Source organism: Anomaloglossus baeobatrachus, chromosome 1 (assembly GCF_048569485.1).
Source record: "Anomaloglossus baeobatrachus isolate aAnoBae1 chromosome 1, aAnoBae1.hap1, whole genome shotgun sequence".
Lineage (NCBI taxonomy): Eukaryota > Metazoa > Chordata > Amphibia > Anura > Aromobatidae > Anomaloglossus > Anomaloglossus baeobatrachus.
This window is the reverse complement of record NC_134353.1, coordinates 257,409,651-257,423,598: the sequence shown is the minus strand read 5'-3', so window position 1 is coordinate 257,423,598 and position 13,948 is coordinate 257,409,651. Positions and strand designations below refer to the sequence as shown.

The following is a 13,948-nucleotide window of genomic DNA, read 5'->3' as shown; positions in this document are numbered from 1 at the left end:
TTTCAGGATACTAGGTATTAGTATGGTACGCAAAAAATGACCTGACAGCTTCCATTTAAAGAAAACAGCAGGGCCCTTTATTAAAGAAAGCAAAGAAATAGAACACAGCCCCTGAAAATATAGCCTGCTTTACACGCTACAATATATCTTACGATGTGTCGGTGGGGTCACGTCGTAAGTGACGCACATCCGGCATCGTAAAGTATATTGTAACGTGTGACAGCTACTTGCGATTGAACGTTAAAACGTTCATCGCATGCATGTCGTTCAATTCGTAAAAATTGAACATCAGATTGTTCATCGTACCCGGGGTAGCACACATCGCAGTGTGTGACACCCCGGGAACGATTAACAGATCTTACCTGCGTCCCGCGGCTCCCGGCCGGCTATGCAGAAGGAAGGAGGTGGGCGGGATGTTTACGTCCCGCTCATCTCCGCCCCTCCGCTTCTATTGGCCGCGTGACATCGCTGTGACGCCGAACGTCCCTCCCACTCCAGGAAGTGGATGTTCGCCGCCCACATCGAGGTCGCATGGACGGGTAAGTACGTGTGACGGGAACTAATCGTTTGTGCGACACATTGAACAAATTGAACGTGCCGCACATACGATAGGGGCGGGTACGATCGCATACGATATTGTATGCTTAATCGTATGGTGTAAAGCAGGGTTAAGGCATAGCACATCTTTCAAAGCAAAAATAATATAAGACCCTGACTTCTTCTTTCTGGGGAAACACGGTAGTTGTAGTAATGTTACAATGTTAATTTTAGACCATCAGTCTCCAAGATATTGGAGTATTGCACAATCTGTATTATGTGTAGTTGCTATTCTGAAGTAAAAGGTCTGGACATACAAATGGCCAGTGGCAAGATTCTCTGACAACAAATAAAATCAATGATCCTACTGACAACACAGGTGCAAGAATTTGCAACCATTTCATGTTACTTTTTGACAAGAGACTTCTATATAAAAAAAATGCAGAACACCAATGTGTTCTTACATTTAAAAGTTTGCCGTAAGATCCTAACTTTTGCTTGTAATTTGGTATGTATATTTACTTTTTATCTTTTTCCTTATTATTACAGTCAAACAAGGTCCCAGTTGTGCAGCCGTCGCATGCAGTGCACCCCCTCACCCCTCTCATTACATACAGTGATGAGCACTTCGCACCAGGAGCTCACCCTTCACATATTCCTTCAGATGTCGGCTCAAAGCAAGGTATGGATTATTGCTCGGGATTGATGAAACGTGTCTTCTTTTTCTGGTCTACATAAAGAGCTGTATTACAGAGTATACACCAATTGGAGGGTTGGGACTACAATTCTTATAGTGCTTCTAACCTTAATTGGTTTCTGCTTGGTAAGTGTGACTTGTATATGTCTCATTGTAAAGGGAATAAAAGAAAGCTGAGAAATGGTTTCATTTTTAGGATAAAAATTCTTTACAAACACCTACTATTTGGTTAAAGAGTAACCATTAATTTTCATTCTGGAATGATCTTTCATTCTCTGTTCACCGGTAAAATCTGTTGTCAGTGCATACAGATTTTCCCATTACTGGGCTAGGAGATGACAGTTGGAGCTCATAATGTTCTATGGAGAGCTGTCACTGTCATTTCAGAAAAACGTGGAACAGAATGTCTCATCCCTCCTCTTTCCTTTTTCATAGAATTTTAAAAGCACCAACTGTCATCCACTATCTTATTAATGTAAAATCTGTCTTTATCAACTACACATTTTACCTATGCATTGAGACTGATCCATTTAGGAGGAGAAAGCAGCAGATTTCTCTGCTAGGAAGTATTACAAAGTTGCTTTTTTCACGTGTACTATTGATTTATAAGAATCAAATGACAGTGAATTATTATTTAATTATTTTTTGTTTGATAGACTATCTTTGTCATAAATAATTGGCATTACTGCTCTTATAATTTTAGATTCCTTAACACAGTTGCCTGATATTGCTGTAGAGAAACTTCTAATGAAAATCCACAGCATGCAATTTTCTGCAAGGTGTATGTAGGGTTTAAATATAGTCTAACCTTAAAATAACTCTAAAGAACTAAATGAAAGAAAATGAAGCTGCAAAAATACCTGTGTCGCATTCAGAAAACCTGTCTCTTCCTAGTCTCCTCCATCTTTACCGGTGCATGTCTTGTGAGTTTGTCTAGCCTCCATTACAGTTGGCGTAAACCCATCTCTTCCTAGTCTCCTCCATCTTCACCGGGACATGTCTTATGATTATAGGCTGCTTTACACACAGCGACATCATTAGCGATGTCGCTAGCGATAGCACCCGCCCCCGTCGTTTGTGCGCCACGGGCAAATCGTTGCCCGTGGCGAACAATATCACCGGTACCCGCCACACCAACTTACCTTCCTAACAACGTCGCTGTGGCCACCGAACAAACCCTTTTTTAAGGGGGCGGTTTGTTTGGCGTCACAGCGATGTCACACAGCGGGCCACCAATAGAAGCGGAGGGGCGAAGAGCAGCCGCATGAACGTCACTCCCACCTCGTTGCTGGAGGACGCAGGAACGCTGTTGTTCGTCGTTCCCGGGGTGTCACACGTAGCGATGTGTGCTGCCTCAGGAATGACGAACAACCCGCGTCCTAAGCGAGCAACGATATTTGGGAAAGGAATGACGTGTCAACAATCAACGATTTGGTGAGTATTTTGGATCGTTAGCGGTCGCTGGTAAGTGTCACACGCAACGACGTCGCTAACGAGGCCGGATGTGCGTCACGAATTCCGTGACCCCAGCAATTTCTCGTTAGCGATGTCGCTGCGTGTAACGGGGCCTTATGTCTAACCTCCATTGCAGTTGGCATAAACCCATCTCTTCCTAGTCTCCTCCACCTTCACAGGGACATGTCTTAGGACTAGGTCTAGTCTCCATTGCTTTTCCCATAAACCCATCTCTTTCCAGTCTCCTCCGTCTTCAGCGGGACATGTCTTATGAATATGTCTAACCTCCATTGCAGTTGGCATAATGGGGGCTGTTTCTGCTTTCTCAAAAACTACTGAAATATTTAATAACACAAACCATAAACCCAAATTCACTTCCAATACATAAAGATGATAGTAAATCATTTCAAATTAACATCAGTCATCAACTATGCAAGAAATAATAGTGGTAAAGTGTGTTGATAATGCTATTACCCTTCTTATGTGAGCATTGAGCTCATAACTATGGTGCAGAAAAGCTGGCATCCATTTGGGAAGAGGATTAGATGTCTGTGGCAAGGTGTTTGGTCTACTTGTTGTAGGGTTTTCATTCCCAGCACAGTGAACGATGATGTGCAATTTCTTAAGGGATTTTTCTTCATATCATTTTTTGTTCTACAATAAGTAGTACCAATGCAAAACAGCTTGACCTTGCCGCCCAAAGGCGTCAGCTTGATGAAGAGCTTAGTAGAAGCTGGAGTGACAATCGGGAGCCAAGTGAATCATATCAAGAATGAGCATTAGAAGCCTTAAAATGATTCATAATTAGTCACTGATCCTCTGTGGTTGAAATGGAGAGGAAAAAAAATGTAATGCAACCTTTAGGGAATGGAAGTTAATGGACAAGCCCTAATGTAATGTACCTAATCTATGCTGTATTTAAGCCTATTTTAGGCAGCACTTTTTACTGTATTTCCCAATTTAAAAGTTTCCATTGAAACAACAATAACAGAGAAAATCCAAGAGTATAATAAGACAGTTTATTTTCGCTCGGATTTATTTCGAAGCATATCTCCTCTTACTACGGGGGCCAGGGTATCTCCGCAAGAAACTAAAGGGTTAAAATCAAAATCAGAAATTGCCTAAGCACCTTATAAATGTAAATTTCATGGTTATTGCATTATGCATGCTGTTCATGTATATTTTTCCTCATCCATCAAAAAATAGAACAGAACTGGAGGACAGTGACTAATCCATTGAGGGCTGAGAAGGAATTAATGTCCTCCGGGGTAAAATAGCAGCACTTACCACTTCTTTGCACTGGAACCTAACATTATTTGTCGTACATTACATTTACAGCAAGAAAAAGAAGTATTGATGTGACTGTCCTGTGACTCTTCCTACCGACATACACACGTATAACATTTTTTTCAAAGTCTTAATGTAACATTCTACCTCTTTCACAGGCATGCACAGGCATCCACAAGCGCCTGACCTACCTACCTTCTACCCACTATCTCCTGGCGGTGTGGGCCAGATGACTCCTCCTCTCGGCTGGTGAGTTTTAGGAACAGGCCACGTTGAATTGTTTCATCCCCATAACTATACTGTTTTAGGCTATGTGCGCACTAGGCCGTTTTTCCCGCAGATTTACCCGTGGATTTGCCGCGGAAATTTCTTGAGAAAGATTAGAAATCTTTCTGCAGACATTTCCCAGCAAAACCTATGTGTAAAAAAAAATAGCCGTGCGCACGCTGCGGATATTTCTCAAGAAACTTTCATGAGAAAATGAGCATGTCCATTATTACCTGCGGAATACCCCCGGAATTTCTATACCTGCATGTGTCAGGAACAACTTGCGGAAAATCCGCGGTAAAATTGCGGCTAATCCGCGGTAAAAACACATGCGTTTTTACCGCGGATTTGGTGCGTTTTTTTCCCGCAGGTGCGGGAATCTTCAACTCGCAGAATGTCTCTCAAGAAAGTTTCTTGAGTAAAAGGACATTTCTAGTGCGCACATAGCCTTAGGCCCAGTGCCCACGCTGTGACGTTTTGACGCGTATTTACAGAAATCTGCAGCAAAATCTGCATTTCCATTGTGAAGTCAGCAAAGTCTGAGAGTTCAGAAGTGCTGTGCCCACCCTGCTTATTTTTCCTTGCGTATTTGGTGCAGAAAAAAAGAAATCTGCACCAAATATGCAAGGGAAAAATACTCAACATGGCCACAGCACTTCTGAATTCTCATAGACTTTGCTGGCTTCACAATGGACTTGCAGATTTTGCTGCAGATTTCTGAAAATCTGCATCAAAATCCGCAGCGTGGGCACAGGGCCTTACGTCAAATGTTTCTGATATGCCAAGAACAGCAAAACTGTTTTGTTCCCATAGCTAATAATCCAGAAAATCGGTGAAATGTCTGACTGTGGTTTATGGAACTTTGTTGCCTAGAGTAATCAAACTTCCTTGATCTCCTTTTTAAAGAGTAGCTTTTTTTTTTCCGTTTCATAAATAAATGGCGAATCGGAAAATAAAAAAACTTTTCTAATATATCTTATCAACTAAATCTGCTTCTTTATGCACAACTGAGAGATTTTATTCTCAAAATTCTAGAATACACAGGTAAAATCTGTAGCAAAGGAAGACGGATTGTTACATTACTGAGATCGGAGATGACTATAGAGAACTATCATTTCAGGAGAAATTTTAGCAAAATGTCAGTCAACCTCTAGTCCACCCACTCCCTCCTCCGTGAAATTTTAAAAGTACCAAGTGCCATCTCCTATCTTAGTAATGTGACATCTATCTTCACTGATTTACACGTTTTCCCATTAATTGATAGTGGAAGATCAAATTAGGAGGTAAAAAAGTAAATTTATTCATCCGACCATAAGACATGTTGCAAAGTTGCTGATTTTCAGGTCTACTATTGATTTATTAAAATATAAAAAGGAACCCAAAACATTTCTTTCAGTTTACTGTATTCATGAGGAGCATTTTCTCCACTTTTCTAAACAACAATTGATGGCCACCACGTACTTGTATGTATATACAGCAGCCGCCCATCACCGATGAAGGGTAGACTCTTGGACATGGCTCTCGCGATGGAGCTGTCAAGAAGCTTTCCTAGTCATCCCAAAATTAGAATAATTTTCCATTCCAAAGTCTGAGACCATGAATTAACAATCTCAGTGATGAATGTCATGGTTGAAATAATCTTTAAATTCAAATAGGAATACCATTAATTAAAAATGATGGAGGTGGAAGGCTACATGGCAAACATGCCATTAAGTGTGTGACATTTTTTTTTATAAACATTCCCTGCAAATCCTGAGTGTCCTAGTTGAAAGAGAGGTAAGGTGGTCAGTTTTGGGTTGGGTTTGGCAGTCCACTGACATTCGATATTCATGGAGAAGTGCTGTCCGTGTTTTTCATGGGTAACACTCATACCTGTGATTGTCTACGCAGCCATTAACATGCCCATGACTGGATGGATCGAAGATGGCAATGCAAGTCAATGGGTCTGTGAAAAAAGAATCAGACCACACTCTGATGACATCAGAGTGCAGTCCGATTTTCACGGACTGTCAAAATGGAAAAGGTGGAGAATTTTTTTTTTTTTTTAATTTCTCAATGTCTGGGGGGAAAAAAGGGCCAAAGTCTGATCATAATAATCTGTCAATTTTTCTCCTATGTGGAAAAATCATACGTGTGAATGAGCCCTAAACATAAACCGCCAACACTATTTCTCTTTATGGGAATAGGTAGGAATACTTTGGTAGAGAAGAAGCCTACCATACCATTTTATTTCCTATACGTGCGATTAATATAATCCGGCTCAGTTGATATTCTCATTCATCTTCAAGGTGTCAGCATACATTTTATGACTCATTGTTAAATGTCTGATAACTTTGGTAACGATTTTGCAGCGCAGTGCATGGCTGTGTAAGCCTAGTTCAGGTTCATACTCTTGTGCATGGCTGTGTCAGTGTGTACAAAGCATAGATGATTGCTAGTGAATCACTCACATCTGTGATTTAAGCCCCTATACACCACTACTCCCTCAGCTCCGTGATCCTGACTCATGTGAAGAAAAAATGGATCATGAATGCTCAAAAATCATCCTGTCTGTGGGGAAGTAGGATGAGGTTCAGCATGCTAGCCATATTTATTGAAGAATGTCTTCTATTTATCGAGTAAATACTGACCCCCCGATAAGCAATGGAGCAGTTTCCTGATTCTGTATTGTGCTGTGACATATATTGTAGCCTGATAGCTGTCAACCAAATGCCTATTTAGTAGAGCTGGGCGGACCCGGACTCTAAATATCCGGATCCGCGCGGTTTCAAAGTTTCCCAGATGTCGGGTCCAGGATTCTGGCTGTTTGAAACCGGATCTGGCACTCGAGAAGTTAAAAAAAAAAAAAAATGAAGCCTACTTCCCTAGGCTCCATCGCAGCTGTGAACTCTTCTCGCACACGGCTGTAGCCTGCTCCTGTGCCCTCCACTCATCATTGGTCGTCCATATGCACTCAGCACTGCTTTCCCCGCCCACCGGCTGGCCTTGCTTCTGTGATTGGTTGCAGTCAGACGTGCCCCCAGCTGTGTGACCACGTCTGACTGCAATCAGTTATCGTGACTCATTCATTTTCTGCAGCGCACAGCGAGCGGTCATGCTCTATGTTTGCTCGCTTTGCCTGAAATGTAGCAGAGCTGGAATCGTCGTGGCACCTCCTGTGGATTATGTCAGACCTGCAGGGGTCTGATGGGGTTAAAAAAAAGTGGTGAAACAGGATGTTTTTTGTATTTATTCCAAATAATGGATTTTTTCGGTGTTTGTGTTTACTTACTGATTAGTAACGCTGTCATTACAAGTCCAGGACTTAGTGGCTCCTTAGTACCCTAATTGCCACTGCACCAGGGCAATCGGGAAGAGCGAGGTAAAGCTCCGGGATTGTCACATCTAATGGATGCGACAATTCCGGGCAGCTGGAGGCTATTTTTAGGTTGGGCCTCCCCAGCCTGTGAATACAGCCCCATGGGGAGATAAGGTATGCACACCAGTGACTATGTAAGGGGAATACATGGAATAGCAGAAACTGCTGTGTGAATACTGACTTGAAAAATCCAATAGCTATATGTAAGGATGAAATGTGAAAAATGGAATCTGCATTACTGCCATGAATATATGAATAAAGAGAAATTTAGCTACTGAATTGATCAATGCAATAGAGCCCCAACACTACGCCAAAGTATTTCTCTACGTTGGGGTCCCTAGCTTATGTGTGTCCTCTCATGCAGTTAAAAAACTTACCGTGTATGGGAAGCTGAGACCCAGGCTATATATACGATGTGGATTGGCAATAGGTGTGTGTGGGGAGGGTTCCCAAACGAAAAACAACTAACAAATAAGAAATAACGTTTGGAACTCCATTCTATGTCTAAACTGGGTGCAAAAACCTAAAAAAACATCACTATGTGAATACAGCCCCAGCTGTCAGCTTTATCTTGGCTGGGTATCAAAATTGGGGGGAACCACACGTTTAGTTTTTTAAATAATCTATTTAAAAAAAAAAAAATGCCGCATGCAGTTCCTCTTAGGCCTTAGTCACACTTGCGAGGAACTTGCATGAGTCTCGCGTCACATCACCCAGCATGGCCGCATACACTCTCCTGACAGGAGCGCATCGGCTGCATGTAGTTCTATGCAGCTGCACGCTCGTGTCAGTATTTGGTTAGTATTTTATATCAGTATGTACAAGGTGGCCTTTAAAAAACCTAAGGTGTTTGGAGCCGTGTGCAGACTGACCCAGTGGTCAGAATTGGCTGAAAATTGGTATGTATGCTATTCAAGGCATGGGGAAACGGAAGGCATCTTTAAAAATTGTTTATACCAAAACTCCTCACCAGGTGAAAAAGTGGCGCTGTACAGTGAGCGAGTGGCCAAAAAAACCTTGTGCTGATAATTGGATATGTCACAATTGCTCCACAGACTAGCATAACTGTTAAATATGGCCACCACCAGGCATAGTGATCGTGTTCTTTCTATGTAGAACAAGCTCAACGCTTCCATGTAACCTGTCAGGCGGGATGCTGCGCACTTCTAAAACCTCTTTGAGGTCAGCCAGGGTGTCAACATTTCCTCTATAAACACACTCTTTGAAGTGTCCCCACAAACAGAAATCACAAGGATTGAGATCGGGCGAACACGGTTGGCATGCGTTAGGAAAGGAGCAGCTCAAATTCCTGCCAAAATGTGCACGCAGAATGTTCTTCACATGATTTGCGATGTGAGGCGGTGCTCCATCATGCATGAAGGTGCTCATCTGAAGACACTGCCTCTGTTGGAGTTGCAGAATAACCACTGTTTCCAGCATTGTCTGGTATCTCGCTGTTGTCACGGAACAGGTAGCAACTCCAGTTGGCCGCATTTCTTCGTAAAAGAACGGTCCAAGGATGAATGATGAGATGAAGCCACACCAAACTGTTACCTTTGACGAATGGAGTGGAATCCCCTCGACCACATGCATATTTTCGGTAACCCTTATGCGACAGTTTTGTGTGTTCACCATTCCAGTCAGGTGTCAGCTAAAAATGTGCTTCGTCGCACCACAGAACATTCCATATACAATTGCCATCCACTCTTGCCAGAAACATGAATGCAAATGTCATGCGGGTATCATTGTCACAAGGATGAAGTTGTTGATGATGGCTAATTTTGTACGGGTCTGCCTGCAAGATCTATGTGCTGTACGGGAGCCCCAATTGCCTGGAAACACTACATGCACTTCTTCTCCCGACAGGGTTGTTCGTGCCCTGTTCCATGACGGCAGTGGCAATGTCCTCCACAACCTCTCTGTTTACCGGTTATCGCCAGCACCCTGACTGAACACTCAGTAACCCTGTTGCCTCAAAACGTGTCATCATCTGTCTCAGCAAACTGACATCCATTGAACCGCTACATGTGTGAAGGTCTTTTGAACAATGAATGGCTATCAGTGCAGCTGTAGCATTCCTGGCATTCTCATAAAAGAACAGCACTAACCGTGCACAATCCGGCGAAGAGACTGGCATCTTGAAGACTGAGTGGCAAGGCGCGCTCACCTTACCTAGTGGGGAGTTTTGGTATACATATTTTTTAAGATGCCTTCTGTTTCCCCATGCCTTGAATAGCATACATACCAATTTTCAGCCAATTCTGTCCACTGGGTCAGTCTGCACATGTTTATTTTATGGCCACCTTGTATAAGCCAAAACCAGGAGTGGAACAATCAAAGGAAAAGTATATTAGAAACCTGCACAAATTCTGCATTTTCACCCACTCCTGGTGTTGACTTGCACATTAAATGATCAGCCAGCCAAGTTTTGGGGTTTTTTTTTATGTTCCTCTTGTTGTTATTTTATTGTATGGTATGTTTTAAATTTTAAAAAATACGTTTCACTTTTGTCCGGTAAGTGTTTTTAGTTTTTTTTTTTTTTTGCGGCGGTGAGGGGTTATATTTTTTAACGGGTGTGACTGATATCGGCTAGACATGATAACAGGAATGCTTATATCATGATATGTTGTGGATTTTTCTATTCTATGTACACATTGGTTGACTGTAGTCAGCGATCCCTTCTGACGCCCATGCTAACAGCTATTCATTCATATATAGATACATTGTACCATTAAACAAAAACATAGTCTTTTTTACACAGGGCAGACATGACATTGGGTCAGTTCCATCTGGGCCCAAGAAGTAAGGTAGCCCACTAACACTTCCAAAGCAGGTGAAATTGTGCACTATGATGGGCTACTGGACGGCAAGGGGCCCATATACTGTTTTTGTTCTTCTGTCTGTGTCTGCTTCTGGTTTCACACATCAGATTTGGCTGACAGTTATCCCCTGACACGTTAATTCACATGCAAACTCACCTTGACCGAGCATACATGTGTTCTAGTGGGGAAGGGAGGAGTTTGCTGATGCTCAACTTCTGGCAGAGGCTTATTTGTGAGGAGAACAAAACACTTGAGAATCTAAATTTAAACTGCCCGATTTTTCTCTCCCCCCAACAATATCTGACTGGGCAGAATCTGGAGGCCCCGACACATTAGGGTTGCTGGTAGAATTAAAATCCACCAGTTTGGTCAGTTTTAATGAGTGTGATAAAAGAACTATTTTCATGATTTACTTCTATGTTACTATTGTGCCTCTTAGAAAGCTAGCTGTTAGTGTCCTAAAAACGTGATTAATCCAAGTATATATGTGTGTATGTGTATGTATGTGTGATGCCCCAGAGCTCTGGGGTACTCTGTCCTAGGCCGTATATGTACGGGGATGCTGTGTCACGGTTGTGTAACAGCCAGTGCCTGGTTCCGTGGTTCCGTCGCTTTTTAAAGGGGATTATGTACATGGGAGATTAAAGAGTTTATATGGTGATGCCAGTTGTGGGTAGCAGTTATGGTGATGGAACCGCCGCTGCACAGTCTTTTACCACTGGGGCTGATGGTAGTGGCAGCCTGGATGGTAGCCTCTCCGCAAGTAGGGCCGGGCCCCAGGGAGTAGATGGTGGATCCAGCGCAGAAAGAAGGAGAGACCACACGTTGGGGATGCAGTGCAACTGTTTTACTCAGAGTTGTTGATGTTGCTGCACTAAGGATGGCTGCTTCAGACCACCGGTCCCTGTAGTCCCAGTGCCAGTGTGGTGTCCTGGTGGCGTTTTTCCCCGACACTTCTCACTAGTTGGTGGAACCCCGTAGCTTGGAGCATCTGTGGGTCTCCTACTGTCTGTCGACAGTCTCTGGTCCGTACGGCGGGCAGTGTGGATCCTGTAGGGTCGGTGTTCGGTTCCGGTCCCTGGCTCAATCTTTACTGCTGGTGCCCTTGGATTCTTGGGTCAGTGAGGTCCTTGAAGGTCCCCTCACTGTGCAGGTATTTGTCAGGTTGTCCGACGCTTTCACCTGACCTAGGGCCCTGTGCTCCGTCGATGCTCTGGTTCCAGGGGTACCTGGCTGTACCCTCCCTGGCAACCACTCTCCAACGCCACCTAGATCACTGCTACATGACCCCGTCTGGAGACACGTCCGTCCCCTTCAACTGTCACTTTCAAGGACTCCTCTGTCTGACTGTCTGTGTCTCTGTCCCCTCCCACCGGGTTGTCGTCTAGTGGCCATCCATTGGGTCCCGGACTAGTCAGTCACCCCTGATTGGGTGAGGGAAACTGGGGATGTTTGTATTTTGGTGGTACTGGCATTGAGCTTCTGTGACACCCTGGACTAGTTAGGTCGTCCCAGGTAGTCACACACAACACCACACCCCCCTCCCGGTTAGGGAACATCAGTCAAACTAAAAACCTTATCACCACCCTCCAGGTTTGATGTCCACACCGGGGGGCGGAGCCAGGCAGTTGGCTCCACCCACCGAGTAGTTCACAGGCCTGGAGGCGGGAAAACACACACTCAAGTTCAAGTTGAGGAAGAGACTATCATATAGAACATAGACAGAAAGGGAAAAGTACAGTACTGCAATTTCTTCATAATAAATTATATAATAATCCCCATATAAACGGATATCATGGAATATACTCCCAAACTTAGCTATATACTTCGTGTAAAAAAACACGTGTAGGAGACTCATTCAAATATAAAATAATTAGATTTTATTGTGTACAACCATAGAACATTAAAATTAATTTTCCATAAATTACATACATGAGGTAAGGTGGATTCCCACACACCCAACTATCAAAAAACCACCATGATTTGTCCCATCATTACCCCACAGGGCTAAGTAACAAAGTGCAAATGCTATCAAAAATTGTATATTTATAATGCACCATAGGGTCAGAGAATCACAGTGTAAGGAAAAGCGTTCCTAAACTTACCCATAGTGCATAGGCAGATGGACTACCAATGGTGGCTCAGAGGTGGGTGAGAGAAAGTCCGTCAACCGGACGCGCGTGTCGCAAAAGCTTCATCAGCGGGGTGCAGGCGAATGAATGTGCTCACTGCACGCTCCCCATTTTATATCCACATATGGCCGTGATTGCTGGTAACATGTTCCACGTGTTTGTGATGCTTACATAGCGGCGCATGCGCGCAGGACGGGAGGCCCGGAAATTGTGTCGACACCCGGCGGCCCTCACACCCGATGCACACATCAGAGGGAATTCCCTCAGTGACATCACCCGACATGCGCATCGGGACTACTGAGGTCGCCGAGCGACGACACCCGGAAGTCACATCCTGCGCGCACGCGCGGCAGCCGCAAACACCCACGGGAAGTGTCATTACAGGGACCAGTGTAAATACAATGCACAAGTGATTTATCTGACTCATCCAGACATATACCAGGGGGGTGTAGAGTCGGGGGGAAGACGCACAAGTTGAGGAAGAGAGTAGTCTGGAGGGTGTGGAGAGCAGTCAAGTTTACAGGCAGTCCTGTGTCCAGGCCTGCCAAGAGACTACCAGGTGGCTGGGTCGGAGACCAATCACCATTGGCAAGGAGGCAGATGGTGGTGGCCGCCTGCAGGAGCTGGGATTACAGCCGGTGGAACCGTAGGGACTGGGGTCGAGCGGTGGCCCGCCGGTACCGAACCGGGGAACCAATTGGAAACCGGAGCACCAAGAGGGGTACTCAGACCCAGTACAAAGCCCTGAACCGACAGGGCCGAGTCGAATCAACTGATTGCGGACTGGACTTAAGGACCTATACCACACAAGCCCCGTTAGAAGTCAACAGCCCAACCATACAGGGTAAAGCCACCGCCAAGGCATAGAGACCGAAAGGGCCAGCGTCTGCAGGCAAACTGGCTCCTACGGCATATGCAAGTCGGGGAGCGGACTACCGGTGTCTAGGCATAGGAGTCAAACATTTAGGGCTGCTTCTCATTTGCGAGTTTCTTGCAGTAGAGCAATGCGAGAAAATCTCGCATTGGAATCGGACACATGTTAGTGAATGATTCAGCTCGCATTTGCGATTTTTTTTTTTTTTTTTTTTTTTTTTTTTTTTTTCTCAGTCCAAATCGGACTGAGAAAAAAATCGCAGCATGCTGCTTTTTTGCGAGTTTCTACTGCGAGTCTCTCCAATGCAAGTCTATGGGAGCGTGTAAAAAATCGGATGTCACGGGACGGCACTCACACCATCCTAGTGATATCCGATTTTCTAAATACATTTCTCGCATGTTTCCTAAAACACTGAAAACGAGCGGTCTCACAATATCTGTCAATCACTATTCTGTCAGTCGGTCTCTCCCTCTCGGTCTCTATTCTCTCTCTGTCGGTCGGTCACTATCTCTGTCCCTC

At 44.2% G+C, this 13,948-nt stretch overlaps 1 protein-coding gene across 2 annotated transcripts in view; it reads left to right on the top strand.

Moving 5' to 3' along the window:
• Positions 1 to 13,948, top strand: part of LEF1 (lymphoid enhancer binding factor 1) — a 228,127-nt gene that overhangs the window by 109,764 nt on the left and 104,415 nt on the right. For both annotated transcript variants that reach the window (XM_075349250.1, XM_075349259.1), the window contains exons 4-5: positions 1,087 to 1,219; positions 4,135 to 4,225. In XM_075349250.1, the coding sequence (XP_075205365.1) occupies positions 1,087 to 1,219; positions 4,135 to 4,225 (224 nt within the window). The remainder of the gene's footprint in view (positions 1 to 1,086; positions 1,220 to 4,134; positions 4,226 to 13,948) is intronic.